Source organism: Mizuhopecten yessoensis, unplaced genomic scaffold (assembly GCF_002113885.1).
Source record: "Mizuhopecten yessoensis strain PY_sf001 unplaced genomic scaffold, ASM211388v2 scaffold8065, whole genome shotgun sequence".
Taxonomy (NCBI): Eukaryota; Metazoa; Mollusca; class Bivalvia; order Pectinida; family Pectinidae; genus Mizuhopecten; species Mizuhopecten yessoensis.
Window position 1 is genome coordinate 94,574 of NW_018407361.1, and position 23,672 is coordinate 118,245.

Sequence of the window (23,672 nt, forward strand, 5' to 3'; positions counted from 1 at the left end):
TTCTGCTATGTGGATAAGGGGATCCACTCAAGTTATTTGTACACAATGATGGGTTAATGAAACTGAAGTTGTACAATGTATTAAGTGATGACCTAGACCATAGAGACCAGACACATTTGTTAAAATATACTGTAGTTATTGAACATTATAATGTATATATATATACAGTGCTTATAAACATAACAATGGCAGGTTTACCCTCCTCACCTCTTTGGTTATAGCTCATTATTTGTAACAAATCAGATTTAATGAATACAAATCCAGTAAATGCTAATGTTGGGAGAATGAAGTGGTCCTACTAGCTAGCCAGTGTTTGGGAGAATGTAGTGGTCCTACTACCTAGCCAGTGTTTAGGAGAATGTCGTGGTCCTACGACCTAGCCAGTGTTTAGGAGAATGTCATGGTCCTACGACCTAGCCAGTGTTTAGGAGAATGTCATGGTCCTACGACCTAGCCGATGTTTGGGAGAATGTCGTGGTCCTACGACCTAGCCAGTATTTAGGAGAATGTCATGGTCCTACGACCTAGCCAGTGTTTAGGAGAATGTCATGGTCCTACGACCTAGCCGATGTTTGGGAGAATGTCGTGGTCCTACGACCTAGCCAGTGTTTAGGAGAATGTCATGGTCCTACGACCTAGCCAGTGTTTAGGAGAATGTCATGGTCCTACGACCTAGCCGATGTTTGGGAGAATGTCGTGGTCCTACGACCTAGCCAGTGTTTAGGAGAATGTCATGGTCCTACGACCTAGCCAGTGTTTAGGAGAATGTCATGGTCCTACGACCTAGCCGATGTTTGGGAGAATGTCGTGGTCCTACGACCTAGCCAGTGTTTAGGAGAATGTCATGGTCCTACGACCTAGCCGATGTTTGGGAGAATGTCATGGTCCTACTACCTAGCCAGTGTTTAGGAGAATGTTGTGGTCCTACTACCTAGCCAATGTTTGGGAGAATGTCGTGGTCCTACAACCTAGCCAGTGTTTGGGAGAATGTCGTGGTCCTACTACCTAGCCAGTGTTTAGGAGAATGTTGTGGTGCTACTACCTAGCCAGTGTTTAGGAGAATGTTGTGGTCCCACTACCTAGCCAGTGTTTGGGAGAATGTTGTGGTCCTACTACCTAGCCAGTGTTTGGGAGAATGATTTAACATTCCAAATTCCACTATTATTTACACTGTAGAAATTCAGCTTTTCCACACTCTAGTCAGTTTAAATGAAATTTAAATGATAATGGTCACTTCTAGAGTTCGTGCTAAAGGGAAACGCTCAATAAGTAGAGAGGCGAAGAATTGATCGAAAGCTGGGAGTTGCTGGTTCCATCTGCAGTTGATATTATCATTATATATATCTGGCAAATATTAAAATCTGGGTAAGAAGGAATGAGTATTTGAAATTAACAGGATACCACAAACATTTACTGTATAACAAGGATTTTTCTACTCACACCCATCACATCTCCCTCTGTTCATTTATCACCTTTAAACAAGAGGGCCAGTTAACATGGGTTTTAAAACTTTACACATGTATATATATAGTCAACAAGAACAGTTAATGTATATAGGAATAAAGACACTACTGAGCTAATATATAAAGTACAAAGAACAAATGTTTGGTGGGTGATTTGAAAGAAAAGACAATAATTGGTCAAAGCAACCATATTGATTTTTATCCCAATCTTCTTTAAATGATTTTCCAGTCATGGGAGAAGTTGGACCATGGCTAGCATTATGAAAATCAAACTTCAAGATGACAACTGTAAAGATTAATTTTCACTAATTTGCTTTTACTGAGTCTACACAGAAATAAGCCCTGTATCATAATGTGCTATTACTGAGTCTACACAGAAATAAGCCATGTATCATAATGTGATATTACTGAGTCTACACAGAAATAAGCCCCGTATCATAATGTGCTATTACTGAGTCTACACAGAAATAAGCCCACACGATCATAACATGATATTACTGAGTCTACACAGAAATAAGCCCAGTATCATAACGTGTTATTACTGAGTCTACACAGAAATAAGCCCCGTATCATAATGTGCTATTACTGAGTCTACACAGAAATAAGCCCCGTATCATAACGATACATCATGCAGCAATTTTCACAGCTTCAACAATATAGAAGTCAATATGCTAAAATTTCCACACACAAAAATTTAGACTTTTATAAATGGAATTAACTTTTATAGCAACAGGTCAAGAGCAAGAAGTGAAATACTAAACTTGGTTCAGTTATCAAAGGATAACAGGACTAAAAGAATAAAGGTTTATACCAAGTCACCACAGTAGAACTTTCGACTTTTTCACACTCCTTAATGAAAGCGAATTCATCCTGACATAATATAACTACACACACAGCATATATACAGTTATAGATTGTGAAGGGCGAAATTAACACCGAGTGAATATGGATTTAACTGGTGAAAGGCAAAAATTGGACTGGATGAAAAACCTCATTACACAGTTATAATGTTCAGTCAAGACTGCAGATGTGTCAAATACAGTAATCTCATAAGTTCAATTTCAATTTCATTTGCAGTAAGTTTTTCACCTTTTCTCACAAATGTAACTTTCTAGTGATGTTTTGTATTTCTTCGTCAAGGCCATTAACATTAAAATCAATGATTTGGAAACATCTGATTAATTCTTGGATTACAATGATTGAGATCAACAAATTATGCATATGTGAAAGTCTGTAAATAAACAACTCTGTGGTTATGGATTCAAGATCATAAATTCTAGGTTGGTTTAAGTTTACACACATTTGTTATATCAGTATTATCTACAAACACCATCTTCTTCGTTTTGGAAAGTTAACTCATTCACCCCTACATATTTAAACTGGACTTGCCGAGTCTTTGATATGGTAAGGTACAAATGTGACTTTAGGGGTGAATAGGTTTAACTTTTGTTCTGTTGGAGTAATCCAACTGAAAAGCACCATTGCCTAAAATGTAAATTTTAAAACAATGTTGTCCAGATTGAGGAATTTTAGAAAATCTGTATATATATCATATAATCAACCAGTATTTTTTGCATGGATATCCTCGACTATCTTAATTTGAGAGAATGAGAAAAACATAGTTTTGTCTATGAGTTATCACTTGGAAGTCTTCAGCTGTTCAACATCAGCCATGTACCTGGTACATGTACATATAAAATCTATGATCTTGAACCAAACACCTGGATAAAATCATGGGAGATAACTTCTTTCTATATTGTTACATCACGTGGACCACAAGTAGAAATAAGTCCTCTGCCAGGTGGGTAGGTATTGAATCAGTGGCCCTGCAAAACACAGATAAACATACCTTTATGTGTGTAGTTTTTAATATTTGCATTATTGCTCTCATTTCATTAGAAACAACGGATCATTTTTTGAATTAATTTTTATCATTTAACAGTAAATATTCTGATAAAATTTTCATTTCAAACTTTTGAATATTAAAGGTAGACAACTTTTACACCATGTATGGTGTGTGCTGTCTAGGGTATTATATCCGTTAGTGTGAGGAAGTGACTGTATAGATTACATACGTAAGATCATTCCCACCACTGGAATGTTTTCTGCCAGCATGTTCAGGGCGAAGAGGATCTTCATTCTGTGAAACAATCATTATAATACAGACAGTTACATGACGTTGTTTTGGAAATGAAGGGTCTGACCAGATGTCAGGAGTGTCTATAGAACAAGACCAAGTATTGCAAGGTAAACCCTAGTCCCCCTATTGGTAATGATTTCTGTATTTACTGAGCTGTACATCTTTCTCAGGTTCAACCTACTATAAAAAAAGTATCCTAATACAGAATTGGGCAATTGTTTTTCCAACGATTGCTATCAGAGGCCAAAATTAAGATCAGAGACTTATTATAGGCACAGTAAATTCTGTCATCTCAGGACTTACCTGCATACAAAATTTGGTTAAGAGAGGTCAAAGCATATATCTCAGCAACCTACTTTTCATACTATGCACTCCGCCATACAGAGATTTATTTGCATACCAAATCTGGTTACTCCAGGTGATAAAGAATATAGAGGATATTTAATGGTTTTCTGTTGAATATCATACATTAATTTCACTATATTGAAAATATCGGTATATTCTGCCACACCAGTGAAGATATGTAAGGAATTCAACAGCCAAACCCTAAACTTTTCTTTTTATTACATTTTTTAAATTAACATGATGCAAATATTGTTCCATCAGAAAAGTGCAGGAACTAGTAGCGTAACATTGGCCCGTCCACCCGTCTTCAAAATTTGACGGGCATATACAAATGTTTGATGAAATTATTTATATTACGGTTTTGTTAAATGTGTACCTGCTTCATCAGGTAATGATATCACATAATTGAGCTTGTATGAATTCAATGACAACAACAAAAAATATTTATCGGATGCTGTACATGATTTTCAGCTTCCTGGTATGAAATTCTGCTTACAAAATATACTTTGAGTTCTAGTCATAGAACAGTTACCAGATTAATTAGTAGAATAATATTTCTGCTTACTTTGAGTACTGGTCGTAGAACGGTGATCGGAACAAGTAGTATAATAACATGACTGTGCGTTTCTTCACTTCAGACTTCTCATGTGGATTGAGGTTTTCTGTATCACCCATCATACACAGGCTACAACACAGATAATCACAGGCTTCAACACAGATAATCACAGGCTTCAACATAGATAATCACAGACTTCAACACAGATAATCACAGGCTACAACACAGATAATCACAGGCTACAACACAGATAATCAGAGGCTACAACACAGATAATCAGAGGCTACAACACAGATAATCAGAGGCTACAACACAGATAATCACAGGCTTCAACACAGATAATCACAGGCTACAACACAGATAATCACAGGCTACAACAGATAATCACAGGCTACAACACAGATAATCACACAGGACAAACATCAGCCGGTCTCATCCTGTACAGCATTAAGTATGAAGGGAAGTAACTCCGACAGACGACAATGACTGGCGTCATGTTATCATGTTTTATCTCACCCATCAGAATAAAGGCACAATCATTACACAAGAACAGATCCAGGTTTACTAATTACATGAGGCCAGTTAGGCATGTATCCACTTAATTGTTAACTTAGACAATCAAACACAGAATTGTACCAGAACTGTTCTACATTGATCTTGACATGCTTTATATATATATATATATATATATACATATATGTGTGTACAGTCTCTGTATCTGTGTTAATCTCGTGATAATTACAGAAGTAGGAATTCAGAAATTTTATACAACAGCGAATTGTTTATGTCCACTTACTAATAGGAGTTACTTACCTTGAGATGTCTATACCTCCAGATAGGAGCCAAGGTTTCCAGGAGTTGGCTCCAAACAGGTACATAGACAGTACTGGTCTAGTTAAGGAAGTGTTAACCTGATTAAGACTTAGCAGAATTATCTACAACCTCAAATGTGGCTAGAGTAGCTTCCCTTGATCATGTATATCCATATATCTCATTGGAAAATGAATGCATTTTAAAACAGACTGTCAAAGGTCTAAAATAATTTTATCATAAATAATGGGAACCCGTAACTTTTGCAGTAACAGGTGAACAGCACGTACGTCCTATTCCATGTTTAGATGTACTCAGTCTTTTCCTCTCTTTTTTTGAGGTTTCGCCTCCAACTCCTTACTGATATATACCCTCTTCAATCATATATTAAAATATTTCCTTCTGGGTTTCAACCCAATGTTGAGGTATCATTTTGAGCCTAGGGTTTAGATACCCCCTTCAACCTCATGTTGAAAAATCCCACCCCACTCCAAGTTGGAATCTTCTCTTCTACACAATGTATGAACTGTCATTAATATCAACAAGCATACTGAGTATTGCTGAAGCAATACATGTCCCCTACCGGCCCCCGCAATCTATTAAGATGCAACAGTGACCTCAACCTAGATCCGAGGACCTTGAAACTCGAACTTGTCCAATATATTGAAATTTTTTACAATAATGTGAAGTTTGACTAAAATCCATGAAAGAATGAGGCACTAGAGTGCTGACAAAGATTTTCTAAAATAGTAATAGTGACCTTGTCTTGCCCCGATTACCTTGAAATTGTCCAAGATATTTAAATTCTTTACAATAATGTGAAGTTTGATTAAAAACTAGGAAAGAATGAAGGCGCAAGAGTGCTGACAAACTTCTTCGGACAGACAGCGAGGAAAACTTTAGGTATTCTTGTTTTCTTCTCCCTCCCTGCCACCCCCACCCAGTTTCACCGGTAAGGGAATAAAAATACTAAGAAATCTTATTTGTTGATTGTAAAGGTATCTTTACAAGTGTGTGAAGTTTGATAAACAGGCAAGGAAGAATGTTAAATAAAATTTTCTATTTATAGTAACTGTGACCTTGACCATTTGACCTTAAAACTCGAACCTGTCCAACTCAAACTTGTCGAAGATATTTTAATTCTTTATGAGTGTGTGCAGTTTGATTAAAATCCATGAAAGAATGAAGACACTAGAGTGCTGACAAAGATTTTCTATTTATAGTAACAGTGACCTTGACCTTGATCCGATGACCTTGAAACTCGAACTTGTCAAAGATATTTTAATTCTTTATGAGTGTGTGAAGTTTGATTAAAATCCAAGAAAGAATGAAGACGCTAGAGTGCTGACAAAGATTTTCTATTTATAGTAATAGTGACCTTGACCTTGATCCGATGACCTTGAAACTCGAACTTGTCGAAGATATTTTAATTCTTTATGACTGTGTGAAGTTTGATTAAAAACCAAGAAAGAATGAAGACGCTAGAGTGCTGACAAAGTTTTTCTATTTATAGTAATAGTGACCTTGACCTTGATCCGATGACCTTGAAACTCGAACTTGTTGAAGACATTTTAATTCTTTACATGTGTGTAAAGTTTGATTAAAATCCATGAAAGAATGAAGGCTCTAGAGTGCTGACAAACCTCTTCGGACAGACGGACAGACGGATGGACAGACAGACGGACGGACGGACAGACGGACGGACGGACGGACAGACGGAGGGGAAAACTATAGTCCCCTCGGTTTCACCGGTAGGGGACTAATAAGATACTGGTAGGTATATTTCAAATTAATGTTAGCAACATCATGCTGAGATATCCTTTTCGTCACTTTGTTCAGATAAAACTTCCAACACCATACGTAGACCATCTCTGTTTCCATTGGGCAGGCGCCCCTGTTCTATTACCTATACATAGCTTCTTGTTATTGGTTTATGATCCCCTAATATCCAATGAAAAGTCATTTCCGTCTGTTAATGCTGCAATATTCTTTAACATCCTTAATCTGCACTTTCCCTAGATAATTATGCAGATTTCCTTTCCTAGAGATATGACCCAATTCACTTTTCCAACAGAGAAAAACTTTATTTATTTTTCCTAGACAGATAATCCCGATTCAGTTTACTACCTATCTATCCTTCCTCCATAGTACTGTTCACTCTAACAATACTTTGCCTTTGATTTGTATTTGTTATTTTTTTTACATTTCCTATGTTAAAGTAAAATCAAACAATAAAAGTGGTCCTTGTAATTCAGTTGGAATGAACAGTAAGGTGTCCCAAATGTATTGCTGATTCCCTCGTAGTGTGGTCCCCATAATTGCCTTAAAATGCTCACAGCAAGATGTCCCCATAATTGCCTTAAGATGCTCACAGCAAGATGTCCCCATAATTGCCTTAAAATGCTCACAGAAACATGTCCCCATAATTGCCTTAAGATGCTCACTGCAAGATGTCCCCCTAATTGCCTTAAAATGCTCACAGCAAGATGTCCCCATAATTGCCTTAAAATGCCCACAGCAAGATGTCCCCATAATTGCCTTAAGATGCTCACAGCAAGATGTCCCCATAATTGCCTTAAAATGCCCACAGCAAGATGTCCCCATAATTGCCTTAAAATGCTCACAGCAAGATGTCCCCATAATTGCCTTAAAATGCCCACAGCAAGATGTCCCCATAATTGCCTTAAAATGCTCACAGCAAGATGTCCCCATAATTGCCTTAAAATGCCCACAGCAAGATGTCCCCATAATTGCCTTAAAATGCTTACAGCAAGATGTCCCCATAATTGCCTTAAAATGCCCACAGCAAGATGTCCCCATAATTGCCTTAAGATGCTCACAGCAAGATGTCCCCATAATTGCCTTAAAATGCCCACAGCAAGATGTCCCCATAATTGCCTTAAAATGCCCACAGCAATATGTCCCCATAATTTCCTTAAATGCCTACAGCAACATGTTCCCATAATTCCTTTGTTGTGCCCACAGCAATAGGATACAGTGTGCGAGGGGTCGTGTTATATAAAGGGTCTCTGCCCACATCCGCTGAGATGACAACAAAGTCGGAGAGTAGATTGCAAGTCGGCTGTTGTGGTTGTCATCCTGTAGGACTCCATGCTCTTTAGGAACCTTCCACGATCGGAAATTCATAGGTGGTGCTGCAAATTCCAAACAAAAAATCAGAAACCCATAGTCAAGCAAAGTCCAACAAAGAATTGTGAATTCATGGGTGATATTATAAATTACAACTTTGTTCATTGATTGCTCTGCAAATTAACAAGAGGCCCAGGCCCATGGGCCTTAACGGTCACCTGAGTCCTACAGTTTTTATTTTTCTTGTTGAAATATGAAGTGGAGATAATGATGTCAATCATCCCTACCAATCTGAGTAGAAACAAACTAAGTATAACATTAAGTTAAGTTTGTCAGGACCATGAGTTGATCATTCCTAGACCAAGTTCAAGTTAAATCGGCCTATTAGAACTTGATTTTAAGTTTGATTTTTTTTTTTTAAATGGCTGTCGTGGTGGCCATCTTTGATTTTTGATTGGCCCGAAAAAAGAAAAAAACCCACTTCAACAGGACAATGAGTCGATCATTCCTACCAAGTTTCAGTACAATCTGCCCAGTAGAACTAGACTTTAAGTTTGAAAAAGTTATTTTCAAAATAGTGGCCATGGCTACCATATTGGATTTCTGATCAACCCGAAAAATGACAACACTTTGTCAAGACCATGAGTCGATCATTCCAACCAAGTTTCAGTTCAATCAGCCCAGTAGAACTGGACTTTAATTTTGAAATAGTTTTTCAAAATGACAGCTGTGGCGGCCATACTTAATTTTTGATGGACCCGAAAAATAACAACATTTTGTCAGGACCATAAATCGATCATTCCTACCAAACTTCAGCTTTATCAGCCCAGTAGAACTTGACTTTTAAGTTTGAAATAGTTTTTGCAAATGACGGCAATGGCGCCAATATTGGATTTCTGATTGACTTGAAAAATAACAACACTTGGTCAGGGAGATGTCAGTAACATTCTCATGAAGTATCAATGAAATCCCTTTGACAGTATTTCAGCTTAAATTTAAAATGTAAAATGTTAACGGAGCTAAAGCTCAGGTGACCTAAAAAATCTTGATGAATGTTTCAAAGGGATCGAATTGATTGGAGTGGGATACTGTTATGTAAACGTCAGGCCAAAACAAAGTATATGTTGGTTTGTGCTACCGGACTGACACTATGTTTTTAGTGCCAACCTGAAAACATTTAATGAAATTCTGGGAAAAATGTTTTTCTTAATTTCAACTGACCCTATTCTTTTCCAGATTTTGTATTTCTTGATTTTGAACCTGAGAAAAGAATAGACCAATAGAAAGCAAAATGCCCGCACCTTTACTGTGTGCAATTAGTGGTTGGTAAATAAGTTTGAATCTGAGTTTTTTTCTGATAACCTCAGAAATATCTTCCTTTCATCTTTTTGGAAAAAAATACGGATCTTCTGATACTGGAAGTCACTTCTCGTAATGAGAGTAAGCCATCGAAAATGTATTTGCTTACAGGTGCTATTGCTTGATATTATCAACTTGATTGACCTTCTTGAAAACAAATATCATCCAAATTCATCTGTGTTTAAATGTATTTATAGGATATAAGTTAATAAAACAAATTGAGTTAAAGGGTTCAAACTTCCACAAAAATAACTGAATGCAAATATCCCTAGTATATGTAAAAGCAATTTGTTATCTAGTTGATATGTAGACCTGTTACTATATCACACTATCTTGTTACAAAGGGCACCACACCTCCATTAAAAAGTGTCGAAACACGAAATTGAAATGTTGGTGCACAGGATAACTTTTTCGCACTAAGGGGTATAACTCCATCAAAAAGGAAATCCCAAATTAAAATGCTGGTGCACAACTACATAAGATACCGATCATTCATGCAAAGTTTAAATGAAATCCACCTGTTAGTTAAAGAGGAGTTTTCCAGGACAGGGTNAATCCCAAATTAAAATGCTGGTGCACAACTACATAAGATACCGATCGATCACACACACACAAACACACCCTAACTTCGTTGCGGGGGTATAATTATGCACCCTATCCAGTTTTTGATATCAGGGGGAAAAAATCGAATAAAAAGACAGAATGAAATTATTTTGCCAACTGACAGATGCATCTTAGACAGTACATTAATTACCTGCTGATAATTTTCTAATCAGCCGTCCAGATCGCTTTAAGTTATAAGTTGATCCTTTAATACTCTCTGACTCTGTCTCCAGGTTTTCCTCAAATTCGTTAAGTTCCTGCAACATCAAAAATTTACATGCACATACCAGGTAGTTAAAGGCTAAGCACTTAATTTTTTTAATTTTATTTTTTATTTTTTTACCAAATAAATAGTACAAAGGTTTCTTCAAGTAACCCCTTGGACAAATGGCCGTAAGCTGCGTAGCCATGCACCCCCCACTGGATATTTCCATTATACCTCTTCAATGGCTAACTGCCCTTTTCTGGCCTGTCATGTTTAAGATTGACAGCTTCTGGGGACCTTGTCCCTGAAATCAGCCACCTTGGGGTTCACCCCTGGACTTATTTTCAATTTACCCCTCCTAATCCTCACCCCTATTCAGTTGGCCAATGCTAGGCCTATGTGGATGTTAAAATAAAGTTACAATGATAAGTCCCAGTGTTTGGCTTCCTTACCTTTGCAGTGCTTGTCTTGTACTGAGTCTGTATGAGAGCCTCTCGGTCCAGTGCTGGTAGGGGAGGTGAAGGCTGGATACCAGCCTTATTTACCCACACCAATAACAGTCGCAATATAGACCTTAAAATAAACATGTCATTTCCCTTACAAAACACAATCTTATGAATAACTCAGAACTTTTTCCTAAAGATGATGAAGGCTTTTTTTTCATTTGCAGAGATTGAACCCATTCCTTATGAACTTGGATGATTCCAAATGAACAAATAATCTGGTTTCAAACTTAATTATCAATTTTACCTATAATATTGATTTCCTGACAAAACCAAATACTGAAGAAATATTTTCACAGACTATGGACAGGACAAGATAGAGATGGGCTGGTTTCTATACATATATTTAAGGAACACATGAAGAAATGACTATCTAACATAGCCAACCTATTAATTACATATAGTTTATATTTTAAAGTGATCCTTATTTTATAATACTTTAAACTATAAACTTGTTTTTGTGAACAAAAACATATGACTCCCCTTATTAGCCAATAGACAAACTTCGGTATAAAAAATAAACAAAGGGCCATATCTCTTCATATAGTGGGGCACGAGACCCGAATTTAGAACGCGACACTCCTACTTCCCAAGATACATTAAAACTATAGCAAGTTTGGTCAACGTAGGTGAAATAACATGGAAGTTATGCTGTGGACAAACTTTGGTATTAAAAATAAACAAAGGGCCATAATTCTATATATAGAGAGGCACGAGACTCGATTTCAGTGCAAGAGATTCTGGCTTCCCTAGATACACAAATATGGTAAGTTTGGTCAACATAGGTGAAATAACATGGAACTTATGCTCCAGACAAACTTTGATATGAAAAATAAACAAAAGGCAATAACTCTGTATATAGTGGGGCACGAGACCTTATTTTAGTGCAATGTACACCTTCTGTTGGTGATGCAGGTATACTTCAAGTTTGATTAAGACATCTTTAACGGTTTAGAAGTTATGCCGTGGACAAACTAAGTTGTAAAAAATAAACAAAGGGTCATAACTCTATATATAGAGGGGAACAAGACCCAATTGTAGTGCGAGAGATTCTGCCTTCCCAAGATACATAAATATTGTAAGTTTGGTCAATGTAGGTGACATTACATTCCAGTTTTGGGGAGGGGATCTCAACCGTTTCAAAGTTATGACCCAGGGACTATGTCTCCAAGGGTGGGGCCAGACCCTAGGGCCATCCTGGAAGCAAATGTGCATACTTCTCTTCATACTCAGTAATTGTATATATGGTTATACGGTGGGGATCTCAACCATTTTCAAGTGATAAACTTATTTTGGCCCCACCCCTTAGCCGGGGGGGTCAGCCCCAAAATTTGTACAATTTTGAATCTCCACCACCTAGGGATGCTTCCAGTCAAATATGGTTGATATCCATTTCTTAGTTCCAGAGAAGAAGTCGCTTAAAGCAATATAGCCAAATTGCCCCCTTTTGGCCCCGCCCCTCAGCCCCCTGGGGGGTCAGCCCCNACGGTGGGGATCTCAACCATTTCCAAGTGATAAACTTATTTTGGCGCAACCCCTTAGCCGGGGGGGTCAGCCCCAAAATTTGTACAATTTTGAATCTCCACCACCTAGGGATGCTTCCAGTCAAATATGGTTGATATCCATCTCTTAGTTCCAGAGAAGAAGTCGCTTAAAGCAATATAGCCAAATTGCCCCCTTTTGGCCCCGCCCCTCAGCCCCCTGGGGGGTCAGCCCCAAGATTTGTACAATTTTGAATCCCCACCACCTAGGAATGCTTCCAGTCAAATATGGTTGATATCCATCTCTTAGTTCCAGAGAAGAAGTCGCTTAAAACAATATAGCCAAATTGCCCCCTTTTGGCCCCGCCCCTCAGCCCCCTTGGGGGTCAGCCCCACCATTTTTACAATTTTGAATCCCTACCACCTAGGGATGCTTCCAGTCAAATTTAGTTAAATTCCAATCAGTGGTTAAGAAGAAGAAGTCATTTAAAGAAATTGTTGACGGACGGACGACAGACGGAGGGACGCCACGGTATGGCATAAGCTCACCTTGGTCCTTTGGACCCGATAAGCTAATAATGAGGCACAAAACCAGATTTTAGTGCGAGAGATTCCGCCTTCCAAAGATACATAAATATGGTCAATTTGGTCTATGCTCCAGACAAACTTCGGTATTTAAAATAAACAAAGGGCAATAACCTTCTGTGGGTGATGCAGGTATACTTCAAGTTTGATCAAGATATCTTAAACGGTTTAAACTTTACGGGCCGGTCAAGAATTTACTGAAAATGTTGCACTTATATGACCTTTGACCTTGAGGTGAAGGTCACAGTGACCTAATTCCAGTGCACTGCACACTTTCTGTGGGTGACGTATGCATACCTCAAGTTTCATCAAGATATCTTTAACGGTCTAAAAGTTATAGCCCGGACAAGAAGAAGAAGGAAGAAGAAGAAGAAGAAGAAGAAGAGGAAGAAGAAGAAGAAGAAGAAGAACCAGTACTAATACAATATATCTCCCTTCATTTGAAGGGGAGAAATAATAATACCAACAATTCACTATTTATAAATATCACTACATAACATCAATAGACAAATACTTGACAGAATATAGATGTTTTTTTAATGTAAACAATTATTTTAATAAACAAGAGGCCCATGAGCCTTAACGGTCACCTGAGTCTACAGTATTTATTTTTGTTGTTGAAATATGTACCAATTTGAGTAAAAAATAGTATAATGTTAACTTAACTTTGTCAGGACCATGAGCTGATCATTCCTAGACCAATTTTAAGTGAGATCGGCCTATTAGAACTTAGTAGCAAAATAGCGGCCATGGCAGCCAAATTGTATTTCTGATTGACCCGAAAAATAACAACACTTTGTCAGGACCATGATTCGATCATTCCTACAAAGTTTCAGTTCAATCGGCCAAGTAGAACTTTACTTTAAGTTTGAAATAGTTTATCAAAATGGCAGCCGTGGTGGCCATATTGGATTTCTGATCGACCCGAAAAATAACAACACTTTGTCAGGACCATGAGTCAATCATTCCTACAAAGTTTCAGTTCAATCGGCCCAGCAGAACTTGACTTTAAGTTTGAAATAGGTTTTCAAAATGGCGGCCGTGGCGGCCATATTGGATTTCTGATCGACCCAAAAAATAACAACACTTTGTCAGGACCATGAGGCGATCATTCCTACCATTTTTCAGTTCAATCGGCCCAGCAGAACTTGACTTTAAGTTTGAAATGTAAAATGTTAACGGACGACGGACGACGGACGACGGACGACGATGGACGAAAACGGATAGCAATAGGTCACTTGAGCTAAAGCTCAGGTGACCTAAAAAAATAAAAATAAAAATAAAATATATTTTTCATAACTATTATTGTAATTTGTGATGCATTCTTTATCAATATATATATTATAAAAACGTCAAATATTTAAAGTATTGATAACTACTTTTAGAATTTCCAGATTTCCCCTCCCCCGTTTTAATTCCTTTATTACTTTTCCCCCACAGAATAAAGACATAAGTATATACATATCTGTCTCTCTGTTATACATCATACATGGATGCCTGCTACATTTAAGTTCCAAAATAGAAAGTTCAGTTTTTTTAGGTTATGTATTCATAGCAACTATTACAAAAAGATATTCCGTGTCCAAAGACAGTAATAGTTTGTTACTTTGTTATATGTACAGCAACGATAAGGACCCAGCGCCCAGTTTCGCTCCAATATTTGGCGGCTGACATCTCAAGGAAAACTTCTGCATACTGAAGCACTGTGAGAAACTTCTGTATTCTATCTTGTGACAATGACTGAAAATAGACACGTTATTTGTAAGGATGTGTAGCCAGTTCTTTATGTAAATATTAAGTTTTGTTTTTCCTAATGTAAAATGTTCAATAATGTAATAGACAATTTCTTCAAGATAATCTCCCGAGATCATTTGACGATTTACAGGCTGGAACCCCATTAAGTTTCATCATCTATATACTAGGCCATCATACTGATTGCTTAAGTATATACTGACATTATCTTAATACCTATTATTTTCATAACCTTACCAAAGATGGTCACAAGTTTTCAAGGTCTTAACAACAATACATGATGTTGACAAATGGTCAGAAAACTTTTCCGTGAACAAGATGTCATTAACAGTAGGCGGGAACAGAGCTAACAAAGGCTCATGCAAATCTCAGGCTGTTACTTTTATTGAACCAAACGCATATTAATATAATTTTGGAAATGAAATTTGTTTCCACTAATCAAACTAATGTAAAAAAAATCAAAAAAAAATCACAAAACATATTTTTTACTTGGGGTGATACTACATAACCAGGTATTTGTTACTTGGGGTGACACTACATCACTAGATATTTGTTACTTGGTGTGACACTACATCACTAGATATTTGTTACTTGGTGTGACACTACATCACTAGATATTTGTTACTTGGGTTGACACTACTTCACTAGATATTTGTTACTTGGTGTGACATTACTTCACTAGATATTTGTTACTTGGTGTGACAATACATCACTAGATATTTGTTACTTGGGTTGACACTACATCACTAGATATTTGTTCCTTCGGGTGACACTACTTCACTAGATATTTGTTACTTTGGTTGACACTACATCACTAGATATTTGTTACTTGGGGTGTCACTACATCACTAGATAGTTGTTACTTGGGTTGACACTACTTCAACAGATATTTGTTACTTGGAGNTGATACAAAAAACAATATTTATATTAATTGGAATTGGAATATCAAAAAAAAAGTTTAGGACAATAAAACCTTTCAGATTGCTTTGGCCCTAATACTATACTTGTTTTTATATCTAAACTCAATTTAGATTTCAGTAGCGACCCTTACTATTTACATTTATAATAGGAGGTGCTGTGACTTTATAGTTATTGTTTTGCCTCAGCAGACTCGCAGGAACTTCAATACTTAAAAAGTAATCAACATAACAGACATTAAATAAAGCATGTGAGTGGGCTGCTTCTGTCCGAGTTAAAACCTTTAAACATTCTGAATTCCAAGTCATATATATATACACGTATGCTATCATTCCAGTATTCCAACCTCATACACCAATTCATGTGATGATCATGCTTTTTTTACCATGTCCAAAAGTAATTGAATTTACTCAAAGTTCCTGTAAATTCCTCAGTGTGTAACATGTTAAAAAATATATAAATAATTTTAAATATGACTGTTTCTTGATGCTTTCAAACATTTGAGTGATGCCTTTTCAATTCACCGACAAGCTGATTTCATAAGTTCTAAAATATTCAGCAAGTGGTTCGATTCTACCAGTTTTTCATGTGGATCTATGTGAAAATAATGAACTATTCACATGCACATGTGTACCCTCACTTATCACAACACCATCTAAGACCAGTCACATACTGCTCTTGTTAACGCTTGTAATGAGGTGGAGGTTACACTGTTCATGTCATACATTATGGCGCTTTATATTTACAATGTTTATAACATGTCCAGTTTATTTTTATAAAACATTAGATTATCATGAAATGACACATTTTCGAGAACAGTGGAGGTTAAGTTGAGTGTAGCTCTCAGGGTCTTCCAGGAAGTCCTGTTTTGTCAGTCCAGGGATCTTAATGAGTTTTCTTTTGCATCAGAGTCTAATATACTTCAGCCTGCAGCATTCAGCTATGAAGTTGCATCTTGATTCAGGTTGGAAGTCGCAGAGTTTACAGGTGGAGTCAACCTCAAATTGGTTGAATCTGGCAGCAGTTTGGCTGCAGATTGTATGTTCCAGTTAGAATCCTTGCTTTTAATTCTGCTCACTGTACGTCCCTTTTCATTGGATTTGTCATTGAGTATAGATGGTGGGGTACTCAGACTTTCAGTGCACCCAGGTTTAGGTATTTCAGAGAGGGTTTCTCTTTTACCTTGTCTCTCCAGTCAAAATCTTGAATTTGAAGTTGGTATGCCTCTCAGATAATGAATCTTTCGTTGCATTCAGTTGGGTTATAACAGAGAGTAAAACATCAAAAGCGTCAATGGAGTGTTTTATTAAGGCGAAATATTTAATCTCAGACTAAACTAAATTATCTATATCATTCTGATAGTTAAAGTTCAACATATTCAATTTACCTACCTGAATACTGATGTTTAATTGGGATTTTTGATATGACACATCATCGATTATCATACCTTCTTTTACAGGGCGTGTTGGTTTTTAACAGGTAAAATCATGGAAGCTGATCTCTGAGACCAATGCATATGGGCCATAATCCGGTGGGCTATATCAGCAATTTAACAGGATATAAGAGAAGTCATGCTATATGAAATCTATTTATTTTTTTACAAATGACCAATCTAAGTGAGTGTTGAAGAATCCACGATTATCACTGCACCATATTGAGCGGAAACTATGTGATCATATTCCGCTAACGGAAAACGAAAGTTGATTTATCCAATGTAAAATGGTGGACCGCAACAAGGTGAAAAAGGCGAGCAGGTGGAGACAAAGGGACAACTTGGAAATACTGACCTGCAATAATGTAAGATATCACGCGAGAAGTTGTTTCAATCTGACTAACAGTCTCGGGATTATCGCTGATTAACTGTTTGTATCTTTTCCAGCCACTCTCCACGAAGTGTGCCATTTTGTTCCTATCGGTAAACCTCTGATTATTTGGTTGATAATGTCGAAAAAGTAGTAGAGACCCGGAAGCTTTAGGGACTTACTAAATTCACGAAAAATGTTAAACTAGCACAGCAGGATAATTTTCATAGCATAATGATAAGAAAAGGAAAATGTTATAATGCGATGTTATTGTATAAGCCAATAATATTAGAGAAATTACATATGTAGAAGAATATGTCACTGAAAAACTGTATAACTTAGGCCTACCTAATCTGGAATGGAATATCCTAACGATAGTATGAGTTATCTAGTTTCAAGCTTTTCAAAGATTCAGATTTGTTGTCATCGTGGAGGGCCCCACGTCAATATATTGACATGGCTGACTACAGGAACAATCGTAATGGTAAGCCATTCAAAGACTGCATTTTATTTTATTTAGCTTTACCTAAGACGACTAGGCCTAACTGTCAGCTGGCCGTCGTACTCATGACCATGATAGGGTTAACAACAAATCCACAGCCCCATATGTTGCTATACCCGGCCCCCTACCTAACTAACCTAGCCACCTGTGTACCGCAATTACCGGTTTGACTTTCACCTTGAACATATAACACATAGTCAACCACAAAATGAGCAGTGATTTTGAAGAATAAAGGATTGGCGTTTCCATTGATAATAGCCTGAGCTTCGCCCTGACGCCATATCTAACAGACTTAACATTAGACATTTTGACAGATAGATGTCTGGTGTGGGGCCAGAGCGCACTACTGTATGAAAACTTGGAATCCTCCCACACCATTTGGGAGTATTGAATACTGACAACAAAAATCTACTTTGACACAACACGTACATCACATATATTGGTAAATGGGTACCCATACCGACATTGGGTCAGTAGAGTCCTAGGTTTTTTATCATTCAAAATTCCCACCTGAGTGATACCTTTTTGTAGGTCATGCAAATTACACAGGAGTTACTTATCAACAAACAATTAATACTGATCCATACCGAAAATGGAATATACTATTCTTATTCAGAAGATGGCAGCCTCTTTTTGTCAAGTAACGTTAATCTTTGCTGTGTAGAGGAAACTTGAGGGATACATCAATTAGTACACACATTGGTTCATACAGCTTCTTTTCAGGAACCATCAGGCCCATCCTCGATATCGAGGGGTTATATACGCTCACTTTCGCTCTCTGCACCCCTGGAATATATCTTAGCAAAATTGAAGGCTCAGTGTGTGCCACCTTGTTGATGAGACAAGAAGACTAGTTCGATCCTTTGATATACAACAAAAGAATCTTGCGGTCACGTTATGCTAAAAATTGACAGGCTTTGAAGTCGGGCGACTCTCCTTTGAAATCTTCAAAGGAAAGGTATCAGCCTAGCGATTGGTCTTTTTTTTTTACCTGAGACCAATCAAACAGCTATCTTCGTGCCTTCAATTTTGCTATGACATATTCCAGGGGTGGAGAGAGCGTAACCCCTGGATATCGAGGATGCATAAAGGCCTAGAGGGGGCCTGTACTTGGTTTGCTGAGGACCAATTTACTATCAGCATTGTTTGAATAAATGATCTTGACTTACTCTCTAGATCATTAAGGACTCTAATATTCAAAAAGAAAAGAAAAAAATACCAGCTTGTCTTACAGAACTATAAATATTTTTAAAAGCCTATCAGAGATGGTCAGGACCTATTATGGTTTACCCTTTGTTGTATGTCAACTTATTATCTCCTTGTCATCGACCTCCTGCCTCTATTTATAGATGTATCTTGATGAAATTTGTTACAAACATTACCTACATGTAAAGTGTGACCAAATTTAGAATCATATATTAATTTTTATTTGAGTTATTGCCCTTTGTTCTTTTTATTCCCCGCTTTCACCAAAACGGGGGATATTAACTTGTCTGTCTCTGTCCGTCTGTCTGTCTGCCGCACTTTAAATTTGTTTCCATGCAATAACTACAACACATATTAACTGATATTCTTCAAATTAGGTCACAGGGTTAAATGCCTAAAGGGCTCGGCCAATTTTGATCACCACTTTGGGCGGAGCCCCTTTGGCAGAGTTATTGCCCCTTGAATAATGAAAAACGTCATTATCTGCTGCGCTTCGTTTCCGTGCTATAACTACAACAAATATTAACCGATTTTCTTCAAACTTGTTCACAGGGTTAAATGCCTTAAGGGCTCGGCCAAGTTCGATGACTACTTTTAGCGAAACCCATTTGGCAGAGTTATGGCCCCTTGAATAACGAAAAACTTATTGTGCAATAGCTACAACAAATGTTAACCGATTTTCTTCACACTTGGTTTGATTTTGATGAAAATTAGCATATAGGGATATTAGGGGACTACAAATTCAACCGCATAGGTTTCGTTGCCATAGCAACCACACAGAGGCTTCTGATTGGTGGAAATTTAGATATTGTTCGATTTTGATGAAAATTGGTATATAGGAATATTAGGAGACTGCAAATTCAACCGTATAGGTTTCGTTGCCATACAATTTAGCAACCACACAAAGGCCTCTGATTGGTGGAAATTTAGATATTGTTCGATTTTGATGAAAATTGGTACCTGGGGGAATAAGGGGACTGCGAATTCAACCGCATAGGTTTTGTTGCCATAGCAACCAAATGGATAGATGTTTTTTATTTATATTAAAAAGGATATATAGGGGTATTATGGGACTGCGAATAAAAACGCATAAGTTTAGTTACCGTAGCAATCACACGCAGGCTTCTGATTGGTCAAAAATTAGATATTGTTCGATTTTGAAGAAAATTGGTATATAGGGGTATAAGGGGACTGCGAATTTGACTGCATATGTTTCGTTGCCATAGCAACCACATGGAGGCTTCTTATTGGAAGAAATTTAGAATTTTTTCGATTTTCTTGAAACTTGGTATATAGGGGTATTAGGGGACTGCGAATTCACCATAGCAACCACACAGAGGCTTCTGATTGGGCGCAATTTAGAAATTGCTCAATTTCACTCAAATTTAGTGTGTACATTGTAGGTGTTCTATGGCAATGTGATCCTTTTCTGATGCATCTTTGCGACTATGGGGGCAGTTTGGGGGACGTCTGTAATATTGTTAAGATGTTTCAACCAAATTCCTTATGCACATCCAACTCATGATAAGTTTGCCAACCGATGTGATTTGTGCATATTTACGGATAATCAATGAGGTATAGGTTTTTTTTGGGTTTTTTTCTTCAAGTTTCAAGCAATACATTATGTCTCAACAGCAGGATACTCACATGTTTAAACCTAACCTCAATAATGTTAATCTACAATATGTCCTACAAGCGGGGGATATACATTCCACGAATTTGCTTGTTATACTAAAGTTTGTCTGAAGCATAACTTCTTGATATTTCACTTTTAATCGCTTAACTTCCTTTACTGATGTTGTTTGGGAAGGTGGAATGTCACTCACTGACTTTAGGCTTCTTGTGTAAAGTCATGACTCTTTGTTTGTCTTTGATGCTTGTCTTTGAAAGTTTGCCCACAGCAGAATAACTTCCTTGGTATTTCCCCTGCATTCATCAAACATGTAATACATATATATATATGTATCTTATGAAAGAGGAGTGTTGTTTGCTTCAATTGTGTCTTACATTGCTTTATATAGAATGGCCGTTAAGTGTTTTGAACATACATGTATTTTGGTTCATGATGTTTTAGAATATGGGCCAAGGGAGGCAATTCATATACATAGTTCATAGATAGCCAAATTGGAGCACCTTGTCTTATACTCAGTACCTTTGGCTAATGAAGTAAAGCACAGTAGGTTTTTTCATTTCAACATATTCTAGAAAAGAAAAAATCTTAAGTGATACAGTATAAATGAATTTTCATGTTAAATTTTAATATTTTAATATACTTCGTTAACAGAATCATTGTTTGACCTCAATGTATTAATAACCTCTTGTAGGGTTGGCTCGAACCGATGAGATGCTGGATGCAGAAAATCAGCAGCGAGTGGAGATGCTGTCCTCCAAAGTTTCAAGACTGAACAATGTTAGTCACACCTTTAAGATATTTACCTGAGCTGTATTTGGCATAATAGGAGTCATCTATAGTTATTTTTATAAAAGAAAAGATAACCACCCCTTCTCTGCATTTTATTAAGTACATAACACAATGTCTTATATAATAGCTCTCTGCAAATTATAGCCACATTTTACTTTTAATACAATATCTTTTGATTTTTTATGAATAATCTATGTTAAAATAACCTTCCTTTGTCAAGATGTTGTGAAGAAAATCATTTATGGATTTAGAGGAGAAAAAGGTTTTTGTTTGACGCACTTAAAAGAATTACAGGTTTTAGTAAATGATTATTTTTTTCATTGTATTCATACCAAATACTCAAATCTCATTAGTAATTTGTTTCTTTCTTAAATCAGTGAAACAAGAAGGTCACTGTGGCGAAGTACATATTAGTTCTGTACACAACATAAATGTATGTTAAACTGTTGAAACATATAGAAAATCTCAAATTATGCCCATTGTACTTGATTTTACAGATTGCTCTGGAAATACAAACTGAGACAAAAAATTCAAATCTGTACCTTGATGATATGGTGAGTCAACCTGGAAGAATGAAATATTGATTTAACAACAAAAAGATGGAATATAAACTTACAATAAGAAAACCAAAAATCTCATAATAATTTGTCAAGTTGCATCAAAATCATATAAAGAATAAATTATGAAATATCAACTAAAATTCCAAAAACTGAAATATGATCACAACCCATAAAATAGTGCATTTCATTACCATGCTTATATATATATATAAAAAAATCAACTATGTTTTATATTTTATCTGGACAAAACAACAATTTCTTACTTTCAGACGGGAGACTTTGAGTCCACACAAGGTCTTCTGGGAGGAACTGTCAACAGATTGTCTCACATGGTGTCCGCTAATAAGGGCAACCGAAAACTCATGTGTTACATTGTCCTGGCACTGGTGTTATTCTTCTTCTTCTTTTACTACCTCATAGGCAGAGTAACTGGAGGGTGATTACAACAAGCAAGGGGGTCATCTAGGGAAGGGCAGGGATATGGGTGGGGTCGTCTGGGGAGTGGTAGGGTCATTTNCGTCTGGGGAGTGGTAGGGTCATTGGGGGAGGGACTGGTTGCATTGGGGGTGGGGGGACATTTATTGGGTTCGGGATCATCTGGGCAGAGGCAGTGATTGGGATGGGGTCATCTGGGGAGGGGCAGGGTTGTCTGGTGAGGGGCAGGCAGAGGTGGTGGGTTCATCTAGGGAGGGGTAAGGAGAATGGTTGGTATCATTTTGGGAGGGGCAGGGAGAAGGAAAGGGTGGGACCATTTGGGGGAGAGGCAGGTAGTTGTTTGAGTGGTAGATTGGGTTTGGAGGCCAAATTAATTGTATCTAGATATATAAAGGTGGAGTAGGGACAAATAGGAATGATGATATTTATTTAATTGGTGTTTTTTTCAATAGATGTATATAGATGTACATTATATTTAGTTTGAGATTGTGTATGATCATATATCAGGGTGTATATTTTGGAAAGTCTTAATTTCGTTCCTCTTTAAATTAAGTTTTTAACTTTTCACATTATTCACATATGCAAAATCTGGTCAAAACAGATGTTTAAATCACGATTACTGGTACTTCATCTTTTGAAAGAGAAAATGAGATTCTGCACTTTTGAAATATAAAAACCTGATATATGCATGGTACATGTGTGTTCAAGTGAGAAAGAAGATTTTTTTGGGGGGTATTTTGTTTATGAGGAAAACAGTGCTACTTTTGCTTTGGTCCTTTTTGGTGTACATTATTGTATGCGGGATTGATACTACCTATGATATGTATGTGATTTTTCAAGGATATTAATCTGGTTTATGAGGATAATTTATCTGAGCAGGTCAAATACAACTTTCGTTTCTCAATAGATTTGTGTAGAATATATAAGGTTATGAG

At 37.0% G+C, this 23,672-nt stretch overlaps 2 protein-coding genes across 2 annotated transcripts; one reads left to right on the forward strand and one right to left on the reverse strand.

Annotated features, from left to right (window-relative positions):
• Positions 1-340: 340 nt before the first annotated feature.
• On the reverse strand, positions 341-17,712 carry LOC110454788 (peroxisomal membrane protein PEX16-like). Its single transcript, XM_021504493.1, has 9 exons — positions 17,647-17,712; positions 14,747-14,880; positions 11,024-11,144; positions 10,518-10,623; positions 8,311-8,469; positions 5,318-5,390; positions 4,514-4,633; positions 3,539-3,603; positions 341-3,289 (listed from the first exon to the last, which is right to left on the reverse strand). The coding sequence occupies exons 1-9, from the start codon at positions 17,710-17,712 to the stop codon at positions 3,228-3,230; spliced, it is 906 nt and encodes a 301-aa protein (XP_021360168.1). The 3' UTR covers positions 341-3,227.
• Positions 17,713-18,016: 304 nt separating this feature from the next.
• Positions 18,017-22,804, forward strand: LOC110454791 (BET1-like protein). Its single transcript, XM_021504498.1, has 4 exons — positions 18,017-18,096; positions 21,645-21,730; positions 22,240-22,296; positions 22,572-22,804. The coding sequence occupies exons 1-4, from the start codon at positions 18,069-18,071 to the stop codon at positions 22,740-22,742; spliced, it is 342 nt and encodes a 113-aa protein (XP_021360173.1). The 5' UTR covers positions 18,017-18,068; the 3' UTR covers positions 22,743-22,804.
• The last annotated feature ends 868 nt before the right edge of the window (positions 22,805-23,672 follow it).

Coding starts and splice junctions, on each gene's coding strand:
- LOC110454791 (XM_021504498.1), top strand. CDS start 18,069: ATGGCTGACTACAGGAACAATCGTAATG. Junction 18,097..21,644: donor CTACAGGAACAATCGTAATG/GTAAGCCATTCA, acceptor AACCTCTTGTAG/GGTTGGCTCGAACCGATGAG. Junction 22,297..22,571: donor ATCTGTACCTTGATGATATG/GTGAGTCAACCT, acceptor TCTTACTTTCAG/ACGGGAGACTTTGAGTCCAC.
- LOC110454788 (XM_021504493.1), bottom strand. CDS start 17,712: ATGGCACACTTCGTGGAGAGTGGCTGGAAAAGATACAAACAGTTAATC. Junction 5,391..8,310: donor AACACGACCCCTCGCACACT/GTATCCTATTGC, acceptor TAACTAGACCAG/TACTGTCTATGTACCTGTTT. Junction 4,634..5,317: donor GGAGGTATAGACATCTCAAG/GTAAGTAACTCC, acceptor TCTGTGTTGTAG/CCTGTGTATGATGGGTGATA.